Source organism: Oryza brachyantha, chromosome 1 (assembly GCF_000231095.2).
Source record: "Oryza brachyantha chromosome 1, ObraRS2, whole genome shotgun sequence".
Classification (NCBI taxonomy): Eukaryota; Viridiplantae; Streptophyta; class Magnoliopsida; order Poales; family Poaceae; genus Oryza; species Oryza brachyantha.
In genome coordinates this window covers 726,325-745,335 of record NC_023163.2, presented here as the reverse complement: position 1 = coordinate 745,335, position 19,011 = coordinate 726,325, and the positions used below count along the sequence as shown (strand labels likewise).

Below are 19,011 nucleotides of genomic sequence, written 5' to 3'. Positions count from 1 at the left end.
TGCATTAGTGGTGCTACATACTGTACATGGCTAAGCTAGCACATCATCTGTCTGCATGCCTGCCTCCAACCACTCAATACAAATCAGACAACAGTATGTTGGGAGATTCTTGTGCTGTATTCTATGGCCAAAGGATGATCAATCAGTATGCATGAATATCTGCTGCATGTGAAGACACATAGAACTGAAACTTTTTGTGTTCCCTGTTCTGTTTTCTGGCTAGCACCCTATATCTGCAGTATGTATAGGTTAGTGCTCCATCACTATCCATCTCTGCTGTACAAGACGAACCATTGGCCATCTGTCATGGCAATGCAAATGCAATTAAGTATTGTCAATCAGTCATGGGGAAGGCATATGTAGGTGGCATTTTGTATTTTTGTAGCATTAAAATGGCAAAAACTTAACCAAATTAAACTAGGCTTTGTGCATGAATTCAGGCATGCATGAACTTGATTGAACTGGCTGCTGATTAAGATGGGGTTAGCTACGCTCCCTGAAAAATATATGGCTTTTAATAATCAGTTTGTGGTTGCATTTCCGTGCATTCTCTGATTGATTAATCATCTCATGTGGGCACAAGCAGACGATGTCAAACCCCAAAACGTGCTTGTCCTGACCCTTCCTAGACTTTTCTTGATATGCCAAACCATCTTCTCGACATTTTGGACTCTTGTTTTCATCGGAGCTATACTTTTGGCAAATTTGGTAGATTTGGATGTTGGAAGCTTCGGATGTCTTGTTCCCTCCCGTTATATTCTCTTCTTTGTGCTGACCATATGTCTCTGAAGTTATGCAATACTTTGCTATTAGCAGTTCCCATCTTCAGTCAGTACAAGGTGTTTTTGCAGAAGTGAAAATGTTTCAGCATTCTTCAGACAAAAGAGTACAATAATGTATGCAGCAGCTTGTATTTTTTTTTTTCAGTGGATTAAAGCCCAGCCTCTACATCCAAGAACGGATGTACACAGCAGCTTCTTGAAGAATTGAAATAGGCCATTCTGTTCTCCTATCTATTCTGTGACCAATTCAACCTTTTGTTGCTCTGTTCAGCACAAAATCGCCTTGAACCATATGAAATACAAGTATTTGGTGGCATGATTTCATCCATGAACAGATGATATAATTTCGTCTGGAAGAAACAGTGATACCGGGTTTGGTGGAGGGAGGATACTATGATACTACTACTAGTTGTTGACAAAATTAATCACATGGGACAAAGCACAGTTACAGCAGCTATATCGGTAGGAGTCATTAAGTTGAATCCATTATTGAACTCCATACTTTTCTTCAATGATCTAAGAATATGTTTCTGTAGACCTATGATTTGCTGTTGGTCTCCTCCAACTGTCCATGCCGTGTTGCACATTGAATATCTCAGCATGTATACGCATATGTAATATGCCCATCGCTTGACCAAGGTAACATGCAAGGAGTCGATCTTATGCTGAAGAAATCACTAGTACTAGTTGGTCAAAATTCAAATCAGCATCCACAAGGTTGTAGGAAATGGTTCTGAATCTGAATAAGAACCACGTTTATGCGTGCCATCCACACACACCACACCATCGGCATGAATTAGAAAATTCAGGAGGAAATGGAAATGCACGCGGAATTTGTAAGAACATGGACCTCCACAAAGCAAACATGCCATTAAACAGATAAACATATAGGGAGGAAAAGAACAGAGAGAAGTAGAAATTAGCTGCTACTACTGGTATGCAACAATGCATGGTTTGGTAATGCTCACACATCAGGTTAGCTAGTTCTTTGATATACGTAGCAGAGCGTGCCAGGTTCAGTTGTCCAATCACGCATGAGAAGCTCGAATTTACTTGGCAACATCGAAGGTGCACTGCACTGCAGAGTCTGACAAGCAGAGAAAAAAAAGAAGAATATAAGCGAGCAGCTCGTCAGGCTCTGCCCTTCCATTTTGCTTGTGCACAGAAGCTTCCACTTCCACCAGCTGCTTGCTCATGCAGAGCTAGCTTGGCTAGGATCTCCTCTCCTCCATTGCTAGAAGCAAGAGGAAGCAAGCAGAGCAGAGCAGCTCGCTCGCTCGCTCGCTGCCATGAAGGGGAGCAGCGGGCGGCTGCATGCCCTGCGGTTCGAGTCGCAGAGGTTCAGGCTGCTCACCATCGTCGTCGGCTGCTTCCTCATCTCCCTCACCTTCCTCCTCTCCTCCCGCCCCGACGCCACCGTCTTCTCCACCCGTAACCACCTCCTCTCTCTCTCTCTCACTCTCTCTTTCTTCTCCGTCGATCCATCCATGATCCATGATCCATGATCATGCATGCATGCACAAACGGTGCAACTTCTTTCTTGAATGAAAAGCTTAACATGCATGTGATGCAGTGGGCCCCAGAGCGTCGTTCGAAGACGCGCGCAGGCCGGCGATCAAGACCCTGCTCCGATCGTCGTCGTCGGCCGCCGCCACCCGGGATTTCCATGTCGACATCCTGCCGCAGCAGCAGCGAGACGCCCGTGCTCATCTTCAACACGGCATCGATCAAGCCTCTGAAAGGACGACAGAATGTATGTACAAGAACTGATTGTGTTTGATTGTTTCGTTCTGTCCATAGATTTGTCGGTTTTGTCATGAAACTGGTGGTGCTGGATACGCAGGGGTGAAGGACACGGTGATAATCCAGGAGAGCACCGACGGCGGCGAGAGGCCGGAGGAGGAGGAGGCGGCGGAGCGTGTCACGGCGGATTCCGGTGACGATGCTGCATCTGCAGGTGCGCACAAACGCAACGACTGGAATTTGACTCACGTGTTGTACCATTCATGAAGTAAAATTGACCTGTAAACTGAACCTACCTGCAGTCGCCGACGAGGACAACGCCGTGCAGACCACGGCCGCCGTGGAAACTGAAACGACGACGTCGACTTCTACTCGTCCCGACCATCCAGGTACCCATCATGTGCACTCCACGCGGTCACAACAGACTAGAATTCCAACTTCCATTGAAACTTTCTCAAGAAAAAATCGTGTTTTTATTCTCGAGGAAATTTAAAGAAAATGTTTTTTTTCAGTGGAGGAGAAGAAGCAACGGCTTCCGGTGAAGCTTCAGGACGGCGGTGAGCATGCTCTGACGCCGGAGCTGAGGGAGACAACACGTATGTGAATTCAAACTGCGGAGTTAGTTGATTGATTTAATTAATTCAACGCCGTATTTAATACTGCAAGTGCAACTTAATTTTGGGTGGCGACTAACGTGGCAGACAACGTGCGCGCCATGAACGCAGATTCCGTGGACCGTCAGCCGCTCTGCGACTTCTCCGACTTCCGCACCGACATCTGCGACTTCGCCGGCGACGTCCGCATGGCCGCCAACTCGTCGGAGTTCGTCCTCGTCGAGTCGGCGGCGGTTGGGCAGCCGGCGTCGCACAAGGTGCGGCCGTACCCGCGGAAGGGTGACGAGACGTGCATGGGCCGCGTCACGGAGATCACCGTGCGGTCGACGGCCGACGTGGCGAGCGCGCCGCCGTGCACACGGACGCACGACGTCCCCGCCGTGACGTTCTCGATCGGCGGCTACACCGGCAACATCTTCCACGACTTCTCCGACGTGATCGTGCCGCTGTACAACACCGTGCAGCGGTACCGCGGCGGCGTGCAGCTGGTGATGGCGAACGTGGCGTCGTGGTGGCTCATCAAGTACGACACGCTCCTCCGCGAGCTGTCGCGCCACGCGCCGATCGACCTCGCCAAGGCCGGCGCCGCCGGGGAGGTGCACTGCTTCCCGCACGCCGTCGTGAGCCTCCGCGCGCACCGGGAGCTCATCATCGAGCGGGAGCGCAGCCTGGACGGGCTGGCCACGCCGGACTTCACGCGGTTCCTCCGCGGCGCGCTCTCGCTGCCGCGCGACGCGCCGACGCGGCTCGGCGACGGCACCGGCCGGCGCCCCCGCCTCCTGATCATCTCACGGCGGCGCACCCGCCTGCTCCTGAACCTCGACGCCGTCGTCCGCGCGGCCGAGGAGGTCGGGTTCGAGGTGGTGGTGAACGAGTCGGACGTGGCGAACGACATCGGGCAGGTCGGGAGGCTGATCAACTCGTGCGACGTGCTGCTCGGCGTCCATGGCGCCGGCCTGACCAACATGATGTTCCTGCCGCCCGGGGCGACGATGGTGCAGGTGGTGCCATGGGGCGGCCTGCAGTGGATCGCTCGCATGGACTACGGCGAGCCGGCGGAGGCCATGGGGTTCAAGTACATCCAGTACGAGATCGCCGTCCCCGAGAGCTCGCTCAAGGACAAGTACCCCGCCGGCGACGAGATCTTCACCAACCCGACGGGGCTCCACAAGAGAGGCTTCATGTTCATGAAGCAGACGCTCATGGATGGACAGGACATCACCATTGACATCAGCCGATTCAGGCCAGTGTTGCAGCAGGCACTCGACAACCTCGCCAACTAGATCATTAGTTCATCTGCCTACGTACCTACGTACATTTTGTTTCTAGTTCATCACATTCACATTCTTTTACTTTTTTTTTCATCTCTCTCTCTCTGCCTCACAGAGATTATATTGATGCACACTTGCAACTATATATTACACTGTAATTAAGATAGAAATTAAACGGCTTGTTACTGTAATTAAATGGATCCAAGAATCGATGAGCAATTGAGCAGCATATACAAAATTGTGAGAGGAGACTGTTCATGTGGTCGAGAAGATGGTCTGCTACTGTACTGCTAAGTCCTTTGATATGGTCAAGTTGTGAAAGAAATAGAGCTTACCAGGTAGTGGCTACAGCTTGAAATATCCATGGAAAGATATGCATGTACTGTAATGATCATTTGTGCACGGCCACTAATCACCGGTAGCTTCATCTCTGAATCCTAGCAATGTGGCACATGGTACAGGCTAGCCATTGATTGACTTGTGCATCCAACTGCTGGCTGGCAATTTGAAATCTATTGCTCATATGATTACTTCTGAAAACTGAATGACACATGTATGCTTTGTACTGCTATCTGCAGTTGATGCCTCATTATCTGACAAGACAATAGTTGATACCTTAGAAAAACCTAAAATCATAGTATCACCATAGTCACACAACTAGCCTATTTCAGGGGTTTGATTGACCTGATCAAGCTTGGGAGTGCTTAAGCCGTATTATGTGTTGGTTTGGTAGTTAATTAAGATCACATAGTTGGATGGCATGTCGTTGTTGGATATATTCTTTTTTTGTCGGGCGGCCGAAGCCAAACCAATTGTTGTTGGATATATTCTCTATGTATATATTGGGCAAATCGATCCTCAACGGGTCAGACACTTGGAATTTGTTAATGCATCTCCTCTTCAGCGTGCGTCCATGCGTTCGTTTAAACGTCCTATGGCACTTGCACGGCATGATCATTCATTTGCTCATGCTAGTATTATATGAGCCCAATCATATACATGCGTGAACATATATATGTAGTAAGACTGTAAGAGTAGCTAGGAGAATATCCTGACATATATATGAACCTACTATTTGATTGTTTTTTCAAATGATTTTTGCCGTCCTTAATTATCTTTCTACCAAACAAAATTCCTCTGTCATTGCTGATGAAATCGTTGAGAATGGTATATAGTCACCGACACACATTATGAACCGTGCGTATTATTTCTGTAACTGTCGATGCTAATTCCAGTCTGTATCTGCAGGATACGAAGCAATGTCCTTCAATTATTTGATGTATGCCTTTGGAAAGCTATCTGTACAAGTTTACTTAAAGAATGGGGAAAATGACAAAAAAAAAGAAATCTTTTATTTAATAACAATGTCACCGCAACAAAATACAGTTCAATTTTTATGGATGATGAAATGGAAGAGCAGTTCATCATAGATAGTTCAGATGATAAACAAACCTGAACATAAATAAACAGAAACAAATAAGGAGAAGCATCCAATACAAATGCGTCGTCCTGAACTGAACTGTACTCATACCTTGCCCACAGGAATCTTTCGTCGAGCTTGCAGGATTCTCCTCACAAACCAGCGAGCAGGGCAAGGGCAAGGCGAAAATGACAATGCAACAACAGCGAGGAATGGTCGAAGCGGTGGTTAGCACGGCAATGTCCCAAGATAGCGCCACACACACCGTTGAGACCGACTTAATTGCAGTTATAATCTACTTTATATCTTCAGTTCAGGCGTGGCACACAATGCCAGTTTGTGTGATTAGTAAGATAATAACAGAAGCTGAATAGCCAATGTCACCTGATCCTGATGTCTGAATGCAGCCGAAGAAAGGAAACAGAGCCAAAGATGCTAACAGAACCGAGTGACTGATGATTGTGGCACAAGTTTTGCAATTGCAACTCGAGGCCAATCATGAACTTGTGTTAGCTAGCAATGCAAGAGGAGGAAGACAAGTCGTGTAAGTAGCCTGCGAGCCAGCTTTGTCCGAGATAATTAGGTTGGCGATCGGCATCACATCGCAGGCTTTGCTTTTATTCGTTTCTTTCGCAAAGGTGACACAGCCTCATTGCCATGGTCCAAACGAACAGTTGATAACGAAACGGGCCACACACGGCAAAAAAACCAAAAAACAAGAGAGAGAGAGAGAGACTTGAATCTTGCAGTTCATCGATGCCATTGCAGATCAGCAGTTGAGTAGTTGATCATCTAGCATTCGAGCAACTTAATTAGTAATTGCCATGACCAGAAATTCAGATGAACACTGAAGAATCAAGATCACAGATTGACGGTGTGTTTAAGTGAAAAAAAAAACAAGATTGTGATCTTGTTTTCGATGGGGGGCCGATGCGTCGTAGACACGGCAGTCCCGATACAGTTCGAGCTGACGTAGACAGACGACAGGGTGACACAAGCCCAGCAAACATGTTCATATGTTTCAGTTAAAATAAGAAAAAGAATCGATGAGGAAAAGCTGCAAAAGCTTTGGATCATTTGTTTTTTGGTTTGTCGCCGGCCGGCCGGCGGCGACGGCGACCCTCGTCGTGGCCTTTTGCCCTGTCATAGATGAGGGCGTCTTTGGGCCTTTGGAGATACAAATACTAATAAACTGGGCCATAAGCCCATGGTACTAATAAACCCTCCTACCTCTCAAGTTAGACATAAGCCCTTTTGCTGGCCCATTGGGCCTAACATATAGCCTCTTAGTAGGCTTTATTGGGCCTAGGAGAGAGCCTTCTCCTTCCTGAACAGTTTGAGGAATTTCACCGGAATTTCAAAAGAACTTAACTGTTTCCTGTAAAATCCTGTGCCCCAAATGAGCCCTAAAAAGGAATTCTGAAGTAGTAGTAGTAGTAGTAACAGTACTGGAGTACTGAAGAAGTGATGAAAAAGTGAATAATCAGAGTTGGAAAAGATTCAGAAAATGAGAGAGAGAAAAACCATAATCTATGGTAGGAGATGATTAAAGTTATGTTTAGTACGATGCAGTGGGAGCATCCACCGACCGAGCAAAGGAGTTCACAGTGCAGCTATGCATAGGGATAGGCCTGCAGCAGGATGCACCATCTGCATAATGGAGGGACCAAGGCCAGCAAGTAGTGTGGCTCTGTGCTGAACATGAACGCCCACATTTTCATCAGAATGCAGGTGATTCATACCATACAGACATAGGAGAGTTGCCATCTCCTCTCCTATCAATCAGCTACTAGCTTCACCTCCAGCAGCAGCAAGGATGGGCTCACACTACACTGCAGGCATCCTGCTGCTACACTGGAACCAAATAATGTAACTCACATGCCAGCAACAGCAACAGCAACAGCTGCAGCAACCAACCTGCATCCATCTGTAAACCCTGGAGCCTGAAACAACCACTACCTCACACTTGATACCGTAGAGATAAGAGATCATCGTCAACAGACTGATGGACAAAAGATTGGTTTCAAAGGTGTGCAGAAGCTTTTGGCAACAGCTTTCAGTCTGAGAGCTCATAATTTGCTGATATTTGAAACAGCAAAGTTGACGAGGATATATTCCTATATAACAACCTGGGCTGGTGCCAATAGAAACACAGTAAATCTCGGTTCATTATTTTATTTCCCATGAATTAGATTGCATCAAAGGAACACCAAAGTTGACTGGAAGAGTACATCACAAGAAGGAAACTAAGGGGAATGCCATTTTGGCTCATGGACTACGTAGGCAAAACATAAAATTACTTGATGATAAATCTTGTCAAAACCACAAATTAATGGCTACTACCACATATACAGATTTTTTGAATGAATATTTACACGACAATATTGAATGGGGGAAAGAATTTGAGCAAAGCAACAAGGGGTTCTCAGAATCATAGCCTTTTCCTTAGCATTGTTCGGTAAATTTTCCAAGTCCACACAAGAAGGAACATCGTCAGAAGTGACGCCACAGTCGTCCAGGCTATGAATAACCATGATGGCATTGACTTTGGAAAGAGACCTGTTCAGAAGTCAACTCGTTCAGAGTGATTTATGGATGCAAATGTTGCTTGCAAGCATCAAGAAATCGATGTAAAACTCACCATGTCCAAACTTTATGCCTATTAGAAGCTCCAAAATGCATATAGCCAGGGAAAGCCAACAGAAAGACCCCACCTTTTTAACAGGTTTCCTGAAATCAGTTAACCATGTAAGATGAGAACTACTAGCAAGACTTATAGCCAAGTTACAGGGGTATGGATTTCTGTAAACTAATAGCCAGGTTGTACTGAGTATATGGATCCTATTTTAAGCATGCAGTTAGAGACTTGGAATGTGAACTATACTACACACAGTTCACATGCAAGCAAGATATTTATGGTCAACAAATAGTGGCACATCTGCACTGCCATGTAGCATGTCAAGCAGTAAATAGCTAATAGCAGGCACAGTGCATCCAAGAAAATCCAGAGTTTCTGTTCTTGAACAGTCAATAATGCTGGATGAGTACAGAGCAACTCATCATCCAAACAATGGATGAAATACTTACTAAAAATTTTGTACATTTGAAGCTCATAATTTCATATATTCAAAAAAGAAGCTTGAGAGTTCAATATTCACCTGTCTTGCAAGTATGTATTATACTCGCGGATGGTCGGTATAGCAATTAGCCACCAAAGGACAAGTCGGTAAACAATCAATGGGTTTCTCGGAGGAATCCAAAGGCAGAACTTGAGAAAGAATGTGTTAAGTTCAACAATCATGAAAACAATACATAGGCTCAGCACCTGGATGAATCTCCAAGGGCCAAGCAGAGGGTACCACTCATCTTTGTCCCACTGTGCTGGCGTGAACTGGCCTAGCGTCCTTTTCACCTATGGAGAAGCAAAAGGTGAAATATGCACTCATGGAAAAGGCTAACAATATAGAGATTAAAAAAAATCAAAGCTCTAGAAATGCAGAACATACCATACAACTTAACGAAAAATTAATGGTGGAAGTAACAATTTAATACAGCATAGTACAGTATTAACCTATGCATGCTATTTAGTTCTATGCATAGAAAAGAAAACAGATAGGAAGTCAAGGCATAAGCATCACTCTCAAAAGAATTTTCGTTTTATACATTTATTTACAGGCAACTAGCAGTAAGCTGCACATTGGGCTAAGTAGACAACTAATGTTATTCTGACAAATTGTATTTGTTCCTCAGTAAATCCCACCCGCCCTAGAGTTAATCACCTCAACATGAGACTAAGGTGAGCTATAGAAAACAATGGAGTGGAAAAAAAATGTTACCAATACACAGAACTTGGGGACAGAGGCTAAAAGAAAAATGCAATTCCATTGTATGCTTTGCTGGGTAGCTCATTTCCCTTAAGATCTAACAAGCATACCTTACTGATTATATTGGGTTGACGACTCAAACCAACCCATTCGTATGTCCTCCCGTCAAAGTATCTCACAGTCTTCATTCCAGCCCAAATACCTAAACCAAATAAGGGTTTCAGTCCGGAAGAGTTAATACCTAGCAGTTAAATGTAACTGGCTAAAGCAGCTCTCAGTCTTTTCTCTTTTCCCATTTTTTTTTCCTTTTGAGTAAACAACTGTTAGTTTGTCTCTCTATTACTCAAGGAAATAAAAACAATATTACAGCAGTAATGACAGATATGCACGAAAACTATCCCCAAATTTTAATAACATGAAATATCATTTAAAGTAGCAATCATAGATCATAATTCCTATAAAATAGTGAAGGCACACTTAACATTAAAAAGATGCATTATACATCACAAAACTATTAAAAAGTTTTTCTGCCTTTACAGTTGCAGAAAGAGATCAGCAAAACAATGTGAAGCATGGTTTGGCCATGACTAACTTTAATGTGCTAAGGTATAAAATTGTGAATGGGGTTTCAGATAATCAGAAGGTTAGTATGCCAGCAGCTTATACAACAGGTCAGCTGTTGCCAATAAGCAAAGAAGCCAATGCACACAAAATTGATTTCCGAATATACCTAATACGGTATTTAGTTTAGATGTCAAGGAAACAAGTATTTTATATAAAAAATCCTGAGAAAGCATAAAAATCTCACCAAACCAATTGCAGATCAATATATCGAGTACGATGCTATCCCACCAACACTCATTGAAGTTTGGCAGCATATGGCGAAAGGTGAGCTGCAACACATGTGAAACTATGTAAGGAATCTAGATTCAGAAGAGAGAAGACAGAAACCAAAAGGAAATTGACCGCGTAAGATTAAATGCATACCTCCATTAGCTCAAAGCCAATTGATAAAACCCATAAAAGTGGTTGGTTTCGTATCATTATAGCCTTCCCCCACCATCCAAGGATATGGGCAATAACAAACTCGTCAAAAAGGATCTCCTAGAGAAACCTATATTCAAATCAGTAACTTGAAGCATCTTCAATACTTTGCTGAACTGGAGTTTTAAGGTAAATCAAATAGAAAAAAAAAAGGGAAGCAGGTTGGTGAATGGAGTCATCATACATAAACATTGTTAAACCTGCTTTTCGGATGATCAGGTACATATATGCGGCAGTCCGTTCCATAAGATCTTTCAGGTAATTCTGCTCAGAGGTGGGTAAAAATCAGATTTTTTTTTCCAATCACAAAACTCTTCAGTACTATATTACATATGGAAATTAACTTCATTACCAACACCAAGATCAGGGTGAAGATACTTCATAAATTGCCTAGCATCATCACGAGTCTGCATGATCAAGTGGAACAATGTATGAGTCCCATGAAAACCACAGACTTTGTTCTCTATTTTTTATTATTATATTTACAACACGATCGTCACTTTTTGAAACATTGTCTTATCTGATTAGCATGCAACATGGACCAGTATAGCACAACAGTAAAGATATGGGAGAATCTTCCGTTGGCACTTTGACTAGCTACCTCTAGAAATAAGCCACAACAAGGCAGCATGTTATCTGGGAAGCTTCTTATTGAATAAACAAGCTCTCAGGGTGACACAAAAATGGGATACTATGCTTTTCTTTCTAATTCTATCTTAATCTCTTGAGTCATCCTATTTCCAAACATCATCTTTGGTTGCTAATGTGTAAGGCCAGGCATTCCAAGCAATGACCACCCTTTTTCCCTTTAATTAAAACAACTTATTTAAGTTGGAGTCAAGAGGGAAGCCAGGTGTTAGTGCAAAATGTAATTCCTTCCGCTAATCAATTGAGCAAGAGACTGAGGATCTGAGACAGAGACTTCTATGCCATTCAGTTGAAAAGAATTTTATATTACCTAAGGTTATGTTGAAGATATAAAAAAAACAAAAGAATGTAATGCCTTCAATAATCCATGAATACGAATAATTCAATAAAAATGTGTTGAACAAGACTAACTGAGTAACAAGAAGAAGCTGTACTTACCTGGAAAAGCAAAAAAGTTAGGGCAACAAGGTAAACAACTGCCATCCCATGGACCAGACGCCAAATGGCAGGATGTGGTCTAATAAGTACACTGAATCATAATAGAAATAAATGTGAGTAAATGTTTGCATAATCCCAGTTACCTCATAAATAAAAATTACAGAAAAGTCCCCAATGAAGTTATATTTTTAGGAGATAGAACAACCTCACTTAAAGAGAATTTTTTTATGCAACTGTTATATAGGAGAACTTACGAAGTCTTTTCAGTTCTATGATAAAAGTAAAACATATATGAAAAGGATAAAATTATCTGAATTAACAACCTCAGTGATATTGAAAAGTTATTTTCAAAAATGGAGCATGCAAATGCATACCCCTTCTATTCCATATCAACATGTAATATTGTAATATCATCATTTATATCTGCACGGTCATCCATACAACAATAAGAATTTGGATAATGGGTTTCTGTGACTCACGTAGAAGGTGCCTGAAGAAATGAATAAGCCAAAAAAACAGCAATCATTGCAAAGACACCCCTGTCAATAAAAGAGAAACATATCAACAAACAGAATAAATTCTTAAATGATAATTAGCAGATAAATGGTTGAGAAAATGATGTTGACAATTAAATGAACATGGATGTGTCGGAAACCGACTAGGATTTGTGTCTTAGTTCAGCAAAAACAAAGATTTAACACATGAAATACTGCTAGGAATCTGATTTTGACAAAAGTGTTTTGAACACAGGTGCCCAGCTAACACTGGTTCTAACAGATGTCCAACTAGTGATTGCATGGTAAAACAACCACCGTCTAATCTGGATGAGTGGAATACCTTTTAACGGATGAAACGCGGTCAACAGAGAAGCTTCTTTCTGGATCAAGAGCACCACTTGCCCAACTGATAAAGAATGCAAATTACTTTTCTGTTAAACATAGAGCACTTGTGCAAATCCTAAACATATTTATGATAGTTCTACCAATGGACTCGAAACTGAAGAAACTAAAACATCTTTTAAGGTGTCATAGGCCAACATTAACAAATACATAGAACACTTTGATTGTCAAAGAGTTCTTTGAAGTGTTAAAAAGTTCACAGATAAAGATTCTGTTCTCACATTAAAAAGCATGTTCCCATCAGTAGCAATGAGACTGTGCGTGGTTTGTATGCCCATGCTGTCCATGGATCAATATCGCCAAAATTGTTGACTGATTGTACACCATTGCACTCTCGGCCATTATACTCTCTTCTTGGTTTGTGATGACCATTGACCTCCATGGTGATAATTCTTACCTTATTATCTGTAAAGTTTCCATAATTTGGTATTAGAATACAAATTCTTGCTGGCGTTTAAGAAGATTCAAATAAAAAGTACCATGCAGTCCAACTCTTACTAAAGATACACTGCATTCAGTGAGATAAATAACTAACAACTGAATAATGTACCACTTAGGCCACGATAGTACCTACTAGTGGACAACATGAAATGGTCCAGCACATCTGAAAATAAGCACCTCTTCTTCAAGTAAAAATCTGAATTTGGCATATACACATTTAGAGGTGCTATTGAAGCATAAAACACACACTTGCACCAGGCTAGCCTAGAATACTAGTTCTGGGATTCGACAATTTAACCTGCGAAATCTAAACCTTCAGGACTTATTCAAATGGTACCGCAGGTGAACTTGTGAAGTTCCCATAGCAATATTCACAGTTTGTGTGTGGCTCTGATTTTTTTTCATACTAATAATAGCAAGAAATAAGGGTGGCCTGCTGCAATTAAAGGCTGCATGATGTGAATATAACAGACGAAACATGAAACAGCAAAAGGCGGGAGGAGGAGAGGGCAAAAAAAAAAAACTCCATTTGTACTTAAAGATTAGCAAAAGGAAATATATATTGTTATGATGCAATTACTGTGGAAGTAATCAGGTCCAACAGGGAAGCCGTACACCTCCTCCAAATTAAGAAAGCGCAAAAGCTAAAAGGCAGCAGCTTTTGCAATGCTGAAAAAGTTGGGAATTAGAGGTGCCCGCAGCAAATCGGATGAACTCTGTTGATGATTTCCACGCATAAAAGGGCCCCAAATGAACACAGAGGAATTCGAATGGGCAGCTAAAGACTCTGTTTTTTTTTTGGCAAAGCTGACGAATATGCAGAGAAAACCATGTCCTTGACTCCTTGTAGACCAAAACAGCTGAAGAAATCAAGAGAACAAATGCAAGAGTGAATCTGCATTTGGGAAAGACAAACAGAAACATCGAAAAGGCAGCGGTTTGATTAGTCCTATACATAGTAGAGGCTGCAACAGACCACCTAAGTTCCTCTCAAAAGTCAAAACCTCCAGGAACATTTCTGAACACCATGGTAGGAGAAGCTCGCGAACTAAGGCACCAAAAAGGAACGGTTTCGTCGAGAACTCAGATGAGTAACCGTCAATGGCAGAAACCCCAAGAAGATCCTAAACAGCAAACAGACGACAGGATTGCAATGGAGAAGACGATGAGCTGCTACGTATGTATGCGGGATTAAGCTATGGGAAACCTCCCTATAATGGCGGCGGCACAACTGAAATATAGCCCCCAAGACGAAATTTTTAGCCGAATGCCATTACCACCATGGGAAGAAGGGGGAAGAAGAGGAGAAGGGAAAAAAAACGCACCTTTGGTGGAGGGAGGAAAGCGACAGCGCCCGTACGATCCCGCGTGGGAGGAGATCCAGGCCGTCGAAAGCGATCGAAAGATTTGTTCTTTTCGCCCCCCTCTCCTCCCTTTCTTTCTTCCTCTTCTTGCACTTGGGAGAGTAGAGAGAGAGAGAGAGTCGGATAGATAGAGGTGTGCACACAATGGAATGGAGTCTAGCCTGATGGCGAAAAGAATCTTCTTATAAGAAGAGAGAGAAGGAGATGGTCAAAGAAAAGGCAGGAGAGTGAAGGGATGATAAGAGAGAGAGAGTGTTGGTCTTTGAAGGGTTCATTTGGAGGCTGGAGATGCTCTCTCTCTCTTACAGTGGGACCCACATTAGAGAAAAGAAAACTTGAGATAAAAAAGATGTCGCCTTTGATTACATTACACAAAAGACGCCAAAACCAAACTTAAATGATGTCTCCTCTCCCACTGCCAACTGAGCTTGATGAACGCCACCTCACCCGCCACTTGAAACCTTTGTTTATTTCGGCTCGGTTTCAATTCAAAGCTCATTCGAAATCGCGAGTAAATCCAGTGTACCCTGCTGCTGCTACAGCTTGCTACTACAATTATTTATTTTTTGGGTACATCTTAGTACTAGTGCTACTAGCAAACAGTGTTAGCTAGCTAGCGACAAAACAAAAGGAGAATGCATGTTATTATGCAATGGAGGAGTGTAATATTTTGGTATATGGAACAAAACAAAAGGAGAATGCATGTTATTGTGCATTGGAGTGTAACATTTTGGTATATGGAAGTTTAATCGAATTTTACAACATGAAAGTTGAGGGCTCCTTTGAAAAATGGGGCGTTAAAAAAAAGGAAAATTTAAAAACATATGATTTTGATATGAGTGCAAGTGCATAAAAAGGATTATAAACATTGGAAAAAATATACACCCTTATCTTTTCACTTTTGTTTATGTTTATAAGCCAAAATTTAAAATTTTAAATTTAAATTTAGAGTTAATTTTGTGGTTTTTATCATGTTTTATTTTTTTAGTCTATGCTTTATATCACGAAAAAACATATATAAAAACTCTATTCACAAATTATTTTTTATTTACAAAATAAACATTCGTGACCATATAGTAATAATTGTTTGGATATAAAGAATACATCGATTTAAGATAACTACTCACAAAAAAATTTCCATAATGTCGTGTTAAGTTTCCTCCGAGGATTAAGGCATTTCCTATGAATTTTATGCTATTCAATAGTTTAATTCGTTTTTCTAAAAAGCTATTTAAAAAAAGTATGATTAAAATCTTAAAAAAAAAAGGATCCTTCCTCAAATGGGGCAGGGGCGATACTTATTGACCAGTCTATGTTCTTTTTACGTAGATTATCCGCAAATTATTTCTTTATTTTTACATGTATATATTTTGAATTACTAAACAATATGCTTTTGCAAAAAATTTCTATATAAAAATTCATTATTTTTTTCTTTCTAGAGTAGATTTTTTTAACTTTATAGTAGTTAATTTTGTCATTTATACCATTAGATATCTTAAAAGCATATAGTCTTTCATCTTTTTATCAACAAAAGAACACAACCTATATGTTCTACGTTTAACTTAGGAGAATTGCAGCTATCTGGAGGAAGCCTAATTGAATACTAATACGTAGGTCAAATCTATATTTTCTATATAGTTTGTGCTCACTAATAATTAAATACTTCTAAATCTTAACAGGCATCGTTATCCAATGTTACTTTTACCATATTGTTACAATATTTAACCTAAATTAGTATTATATTCGTTTCTAATGTAAGATATTTGATTTTTTTTTGCAACGTTTAACCATTTGTCTTGTTCAAAAAATTAGTATAAATATAAAAAATGACAAATCGTGCTTAAAGTTCTTTTGATAATAAAGTAAGTCAGATGCAAAATAAATGATATTTCCATAATTTTTAAATAAGACAAATGATTAAATATTGAAACCAAAAAGTCAAACAGAAACGGAGAGAGTATATATGTTCCACAGCAAAGCATGGGCATCATCTAAGTGATACTTATTCTTATGTGACCAACGTTTAACTCAAGAAAATTCCATCGTTCCAAGCAAAGGCTAACGGATTTTACTCGTAGCTAAAGTTTTTTTCCTCGTCTCATGAAAAGCTTATTCCACTGTTACCAGCTTGATAGGAAAAAAATCAATAACAAAAAAACACCCCCTATACTCACATTAACAGAGGTCCAATTGTTAAAGTTATCATTGTAAAAGAAGACTTAAGGTTGAAGTAAAACATGGGACATCTAAGGCTAGCCCACTTTGCTACAAGGACATTGGAACTGGATAGACAGGATTTCCATCCAGCTGATCCAAATAGTACTTGCAAAAGACAGCCACTCAAATCATTAAAAATGTGACTACAGTTTTTATCATGTGGCCAAATATATGGTGCCCATAAGATTAAAAAAAATCATATGTATGAAAGTACGTTGCATAACTTGTGGTGCCAAAACCATTAAATGGATGAAATAAATTCCATATGGCCCATCTGGAACAGTTATTGCATCCTCACATGCATGACCTAGAACTGACCAAGCATCCAACAATAATTTGCACATTGCTTTTGAGATTGCCCATTTTGGGCGACTAATAGAGCAATGTTAATGGTGGCTATTCCATGACATGACAATTGACAAATGAAGTAGGGAACTTGGATTGTGGCCAAATATGTGTTTCTACATGAATATCTATTCCAATTTCAGATGTTAGCTAGCTGTACGCCAATTTTCCTACCTAGTGTATTAAGAGGTTCATGATTTGTCATGAATTATCTGGATAGCAGACGCATGAATTTTACAGAAACACACAAAAAAAATCGCATCAGTCAGTTTTTTCAAGACGGAGAATACAATAATATCAATTGTATAATTTCCACTTTACAAACCAAAGCTTTTGTTTTGTATTTGGTTTTCAGATATTTAATTAAAAACCGATTAGAAATTTTCTAGTTACAGCCTTGTTTAAGGGGAAATTTTGGCACCAATTATTGGGCTCCAATTCATGCTTTGAAACAAAGGGCAAGGATGGAGACCTAACATGGGAGATATGGAGGTCAGACCCTTCAGCAGCTCAGCTGGTAAAACCTTGATTTACTCCTACATGAGTTTCTCTTTTCTCATTCACTCGTGCCCATCATCCATGGCACGTACAGGTACTATACTTTGTACCCTACCAATGACAAGAATAATGTTTTTTTAAAACAGAAATAAGCGACAAGAATCAATGGAAGTACTGTTCATGTCAATGAGCTGTGTTCTGTTCCAATATATGCATGCAATTCAACCTTCTCATTATATTTCTCCTACTTACATCCTGTAGTCCACCAGCTTGAGAATATTCCCCTCCACAATTGATATCATCATTCATTTGGTACAGCTCAAATTTTCGGTATACTCCTCTCCCTCGGTTATTGAAGAAAAAAAACATTTGGCATATGCATCTTACTTGTAATCGCAAAAAGGGAAAAGGAAATATATTGTTTTGGACCTACAATATGAAGTCAAGATTCATGAGTACACATGAGTAATTTATCAGACGATACCGGAGAAAGAAAGCAAAAACTTCTGAATTTCTGGACCAAAGTTTTAGAAGGCAAACTAAATTCAATCTGGTAAACACGCCTCATAAGGTACCCATCTACGGATTTACCTTATCACTTTTTAGTGATATGACATAAAGAAAAAGGATTTCTATCTAGCTCTACTTTGTAGTACTGTATCTGCCTGAAAATTTGGGGCTTCTGACTAGATAACAGGCGAGGCAAAAGCTCTACTAAATTTATCAGGATAGCACCTGAGGTAAAATCAGAGGCAGAACGCTGAATGCACCAGAGAAAGATTTTGCACCACTCATTTTCAACACTCAAGTGAAGTCGCCTCAGGACACTCATGAAAATGTACAGTATAGATCTTCAGTTACAGTTAAATTTTTTCATAGAACTCCAGTTGATCCATTCACAGTGTTTTTTCCTTTTCCTTTTGAAAGTTTCCACCATAAGGAGACAATGTTCAGTCAATCAAGTCAATGAGAGTTGAAGACCCCAGGAAGGGGGGCCTACACACAGAGATGCCAGGGGAAAATGCCAAGAAAGAAATTAACAGCAGCATTATTATTCTGAATGCATTTTCTTTCTTTTTCAGTGTAACATTTTTTCTGTTTACAATTTAACAGCCCAGTGAAGAGACAAAAAGAGGCTTCAAATTGCTACTGTCAAAAGCTAAGAGCCTTTGTATTTTTTTTTTCATCAAGCAGGGGCACCTTCCTGTTATTTTCCTTCAATCTTTTTTCAGATTTTGTTGAGAAAACAAACAGATGTCTGAAATTCAGTTTTTCAGTTTTTGTCATGGCCTCCAGATAAGAAAAAGATACAGTTTTTTTTTAAAAAAAAAAGCAATGATGCATCTCATGCATGTGCAGTAGTAGCATGATATGATAAAGCTTACGGATCTGAAGTGGACGGTGGTGGTGGTAGCTGTTTCATAAATAATTCCAGGGAGCATGCAGGTGCAGTAGTACATTTA

General features: G+C 40.9%; 2 protein-coding genes across 4 annotated transcripts; one reads left to right on the top strand and one right to left on the bottom strand.

Annotated features, from left to right (window-relative positions):
• Positions 1 to 1,728: 1,728 nt before the first annotated feature.
• On the top strand, positions 1,729 to 4,905 carry LOC102722068 (alpha-1,3-arabinosyltransferase XAT3-like). Its single transcript, XM_040520658.1, has 6 exons — positions 1,729 to 2,213; positions 2,356 to 2,535; positions 2,626 to 2,739; positions 2,828 to 2,914; positions 3,038 to 3,121; positions 3,251 to 4,905. The coding sequence occupies exons 1-6, from the start codon at positions 2,072 to 2,074 to the stop codon at positions 4,420 to 4,422; spliced, it is 1,779 nt and encodes a 592-aa protein (XP_040376592.1). The 5' UTR covers positions 1,729 to 2,071; the 3' UTR covers positions 4,423 to 4,905.
• Positions 4,906 to 7,978: 3,073 nt separating this feature from the next.
• LOC102705851 (CDP-diacylglycerol--serine O-phosphatidyltransferase 1) lies at positions 7,979 to 14,387 on the bottom strand. Of its 3 annotated transcripts, none has more exons than XM_006643659.3 (13): positions 13,254 to 14,387; positions 12,905 to 13,088; positions 12,622 to 12,687; positions 12,264 to 12,323; positions 11,785 to 11,875; positions 11,051 to 11,105; positions 10,883 to 10,962; positions 10,642 to 10,758; positions 10,463 to 10,547; positions 9,765 to 9,856; positions 8,989 to 9,242; positions 8,472 to 8,560; positions 7,979 to 8,389 (listed from the first exon to the last, which is right to left on the bottom strand). In XM_006643659.3, exons 1-13 carry the CDS (start codon positions 13,285 to 13,287, stop codon positions 8,262 to 8,264), a joined length of 1,335 nt encoding a protein of 444 aa, XP_006643722.1. In that variant the 5' UTR covers positions 13,288 to 14,387; the 3' UTR covers positions 7,979 to 8,261. The 3 variants fall into 3 exon arrangements, with proteins under 3 accessions (XP_006643722.1, XP_040376119.1, XP_040376120.1); XM_040520185.1 differs by having other exon boundaries at positions 13,258 to 14,387; XM_040520186.1 differs by having other exon boundaries at positions 7,986 to 8,389; positions 12,905 to 13,320; positions 13,423 to 14,387.
• Between the last annotated feature and the right edge of the window lie 4,624 nt (positions 14,388 to 19,011).

Bases quoted from the DNA above. Each gene is read 5' to 3' on its own strand.
- LOC102722068 (XM_040520658.1), top strand. From the start codon at position 2,072: ATGAAGGGGAGCAGCGGGCGGCTGCATGCCCTGCGGTTCGAGTCGCAG. The intron at 2,740-2,827 runs GTGCGCACAAAC...ACCTACCTGCAG, and splicing joins TGACGATGCTGCATCTGCAG to TCGCCGACGAGGACAACGCC. The intron at 2,915-3,037 runs GTACCCATCATG...GTTTTTTTTCAG, and splicing joins TACTCGTCCCGACCATCCAG to TGGAGGAGAAGAAGCAACGG.
- LOC102705851 (XM_040520185.1), bottom strand. From the start codon at position 13,333: ATGCCAAATTCAGATTTTTACTTGAAGAAGAGGTGCTTATTTTCAGAT. The intron at 11,876-12,263 runs GTGAGTCACAGA...ATTATGATTCAG, and splicing joins TTTCTTCAGGCACCTTCTAC to TGTACTTATTAGACCACATC. The intron at 9,243-9,764 runs GTATGCTTGTTA...GCTTCTCCATAG, and splicing joins AACCCAATATAATCAGTAAG to GTGAAAAGGACGCTAGGCCA.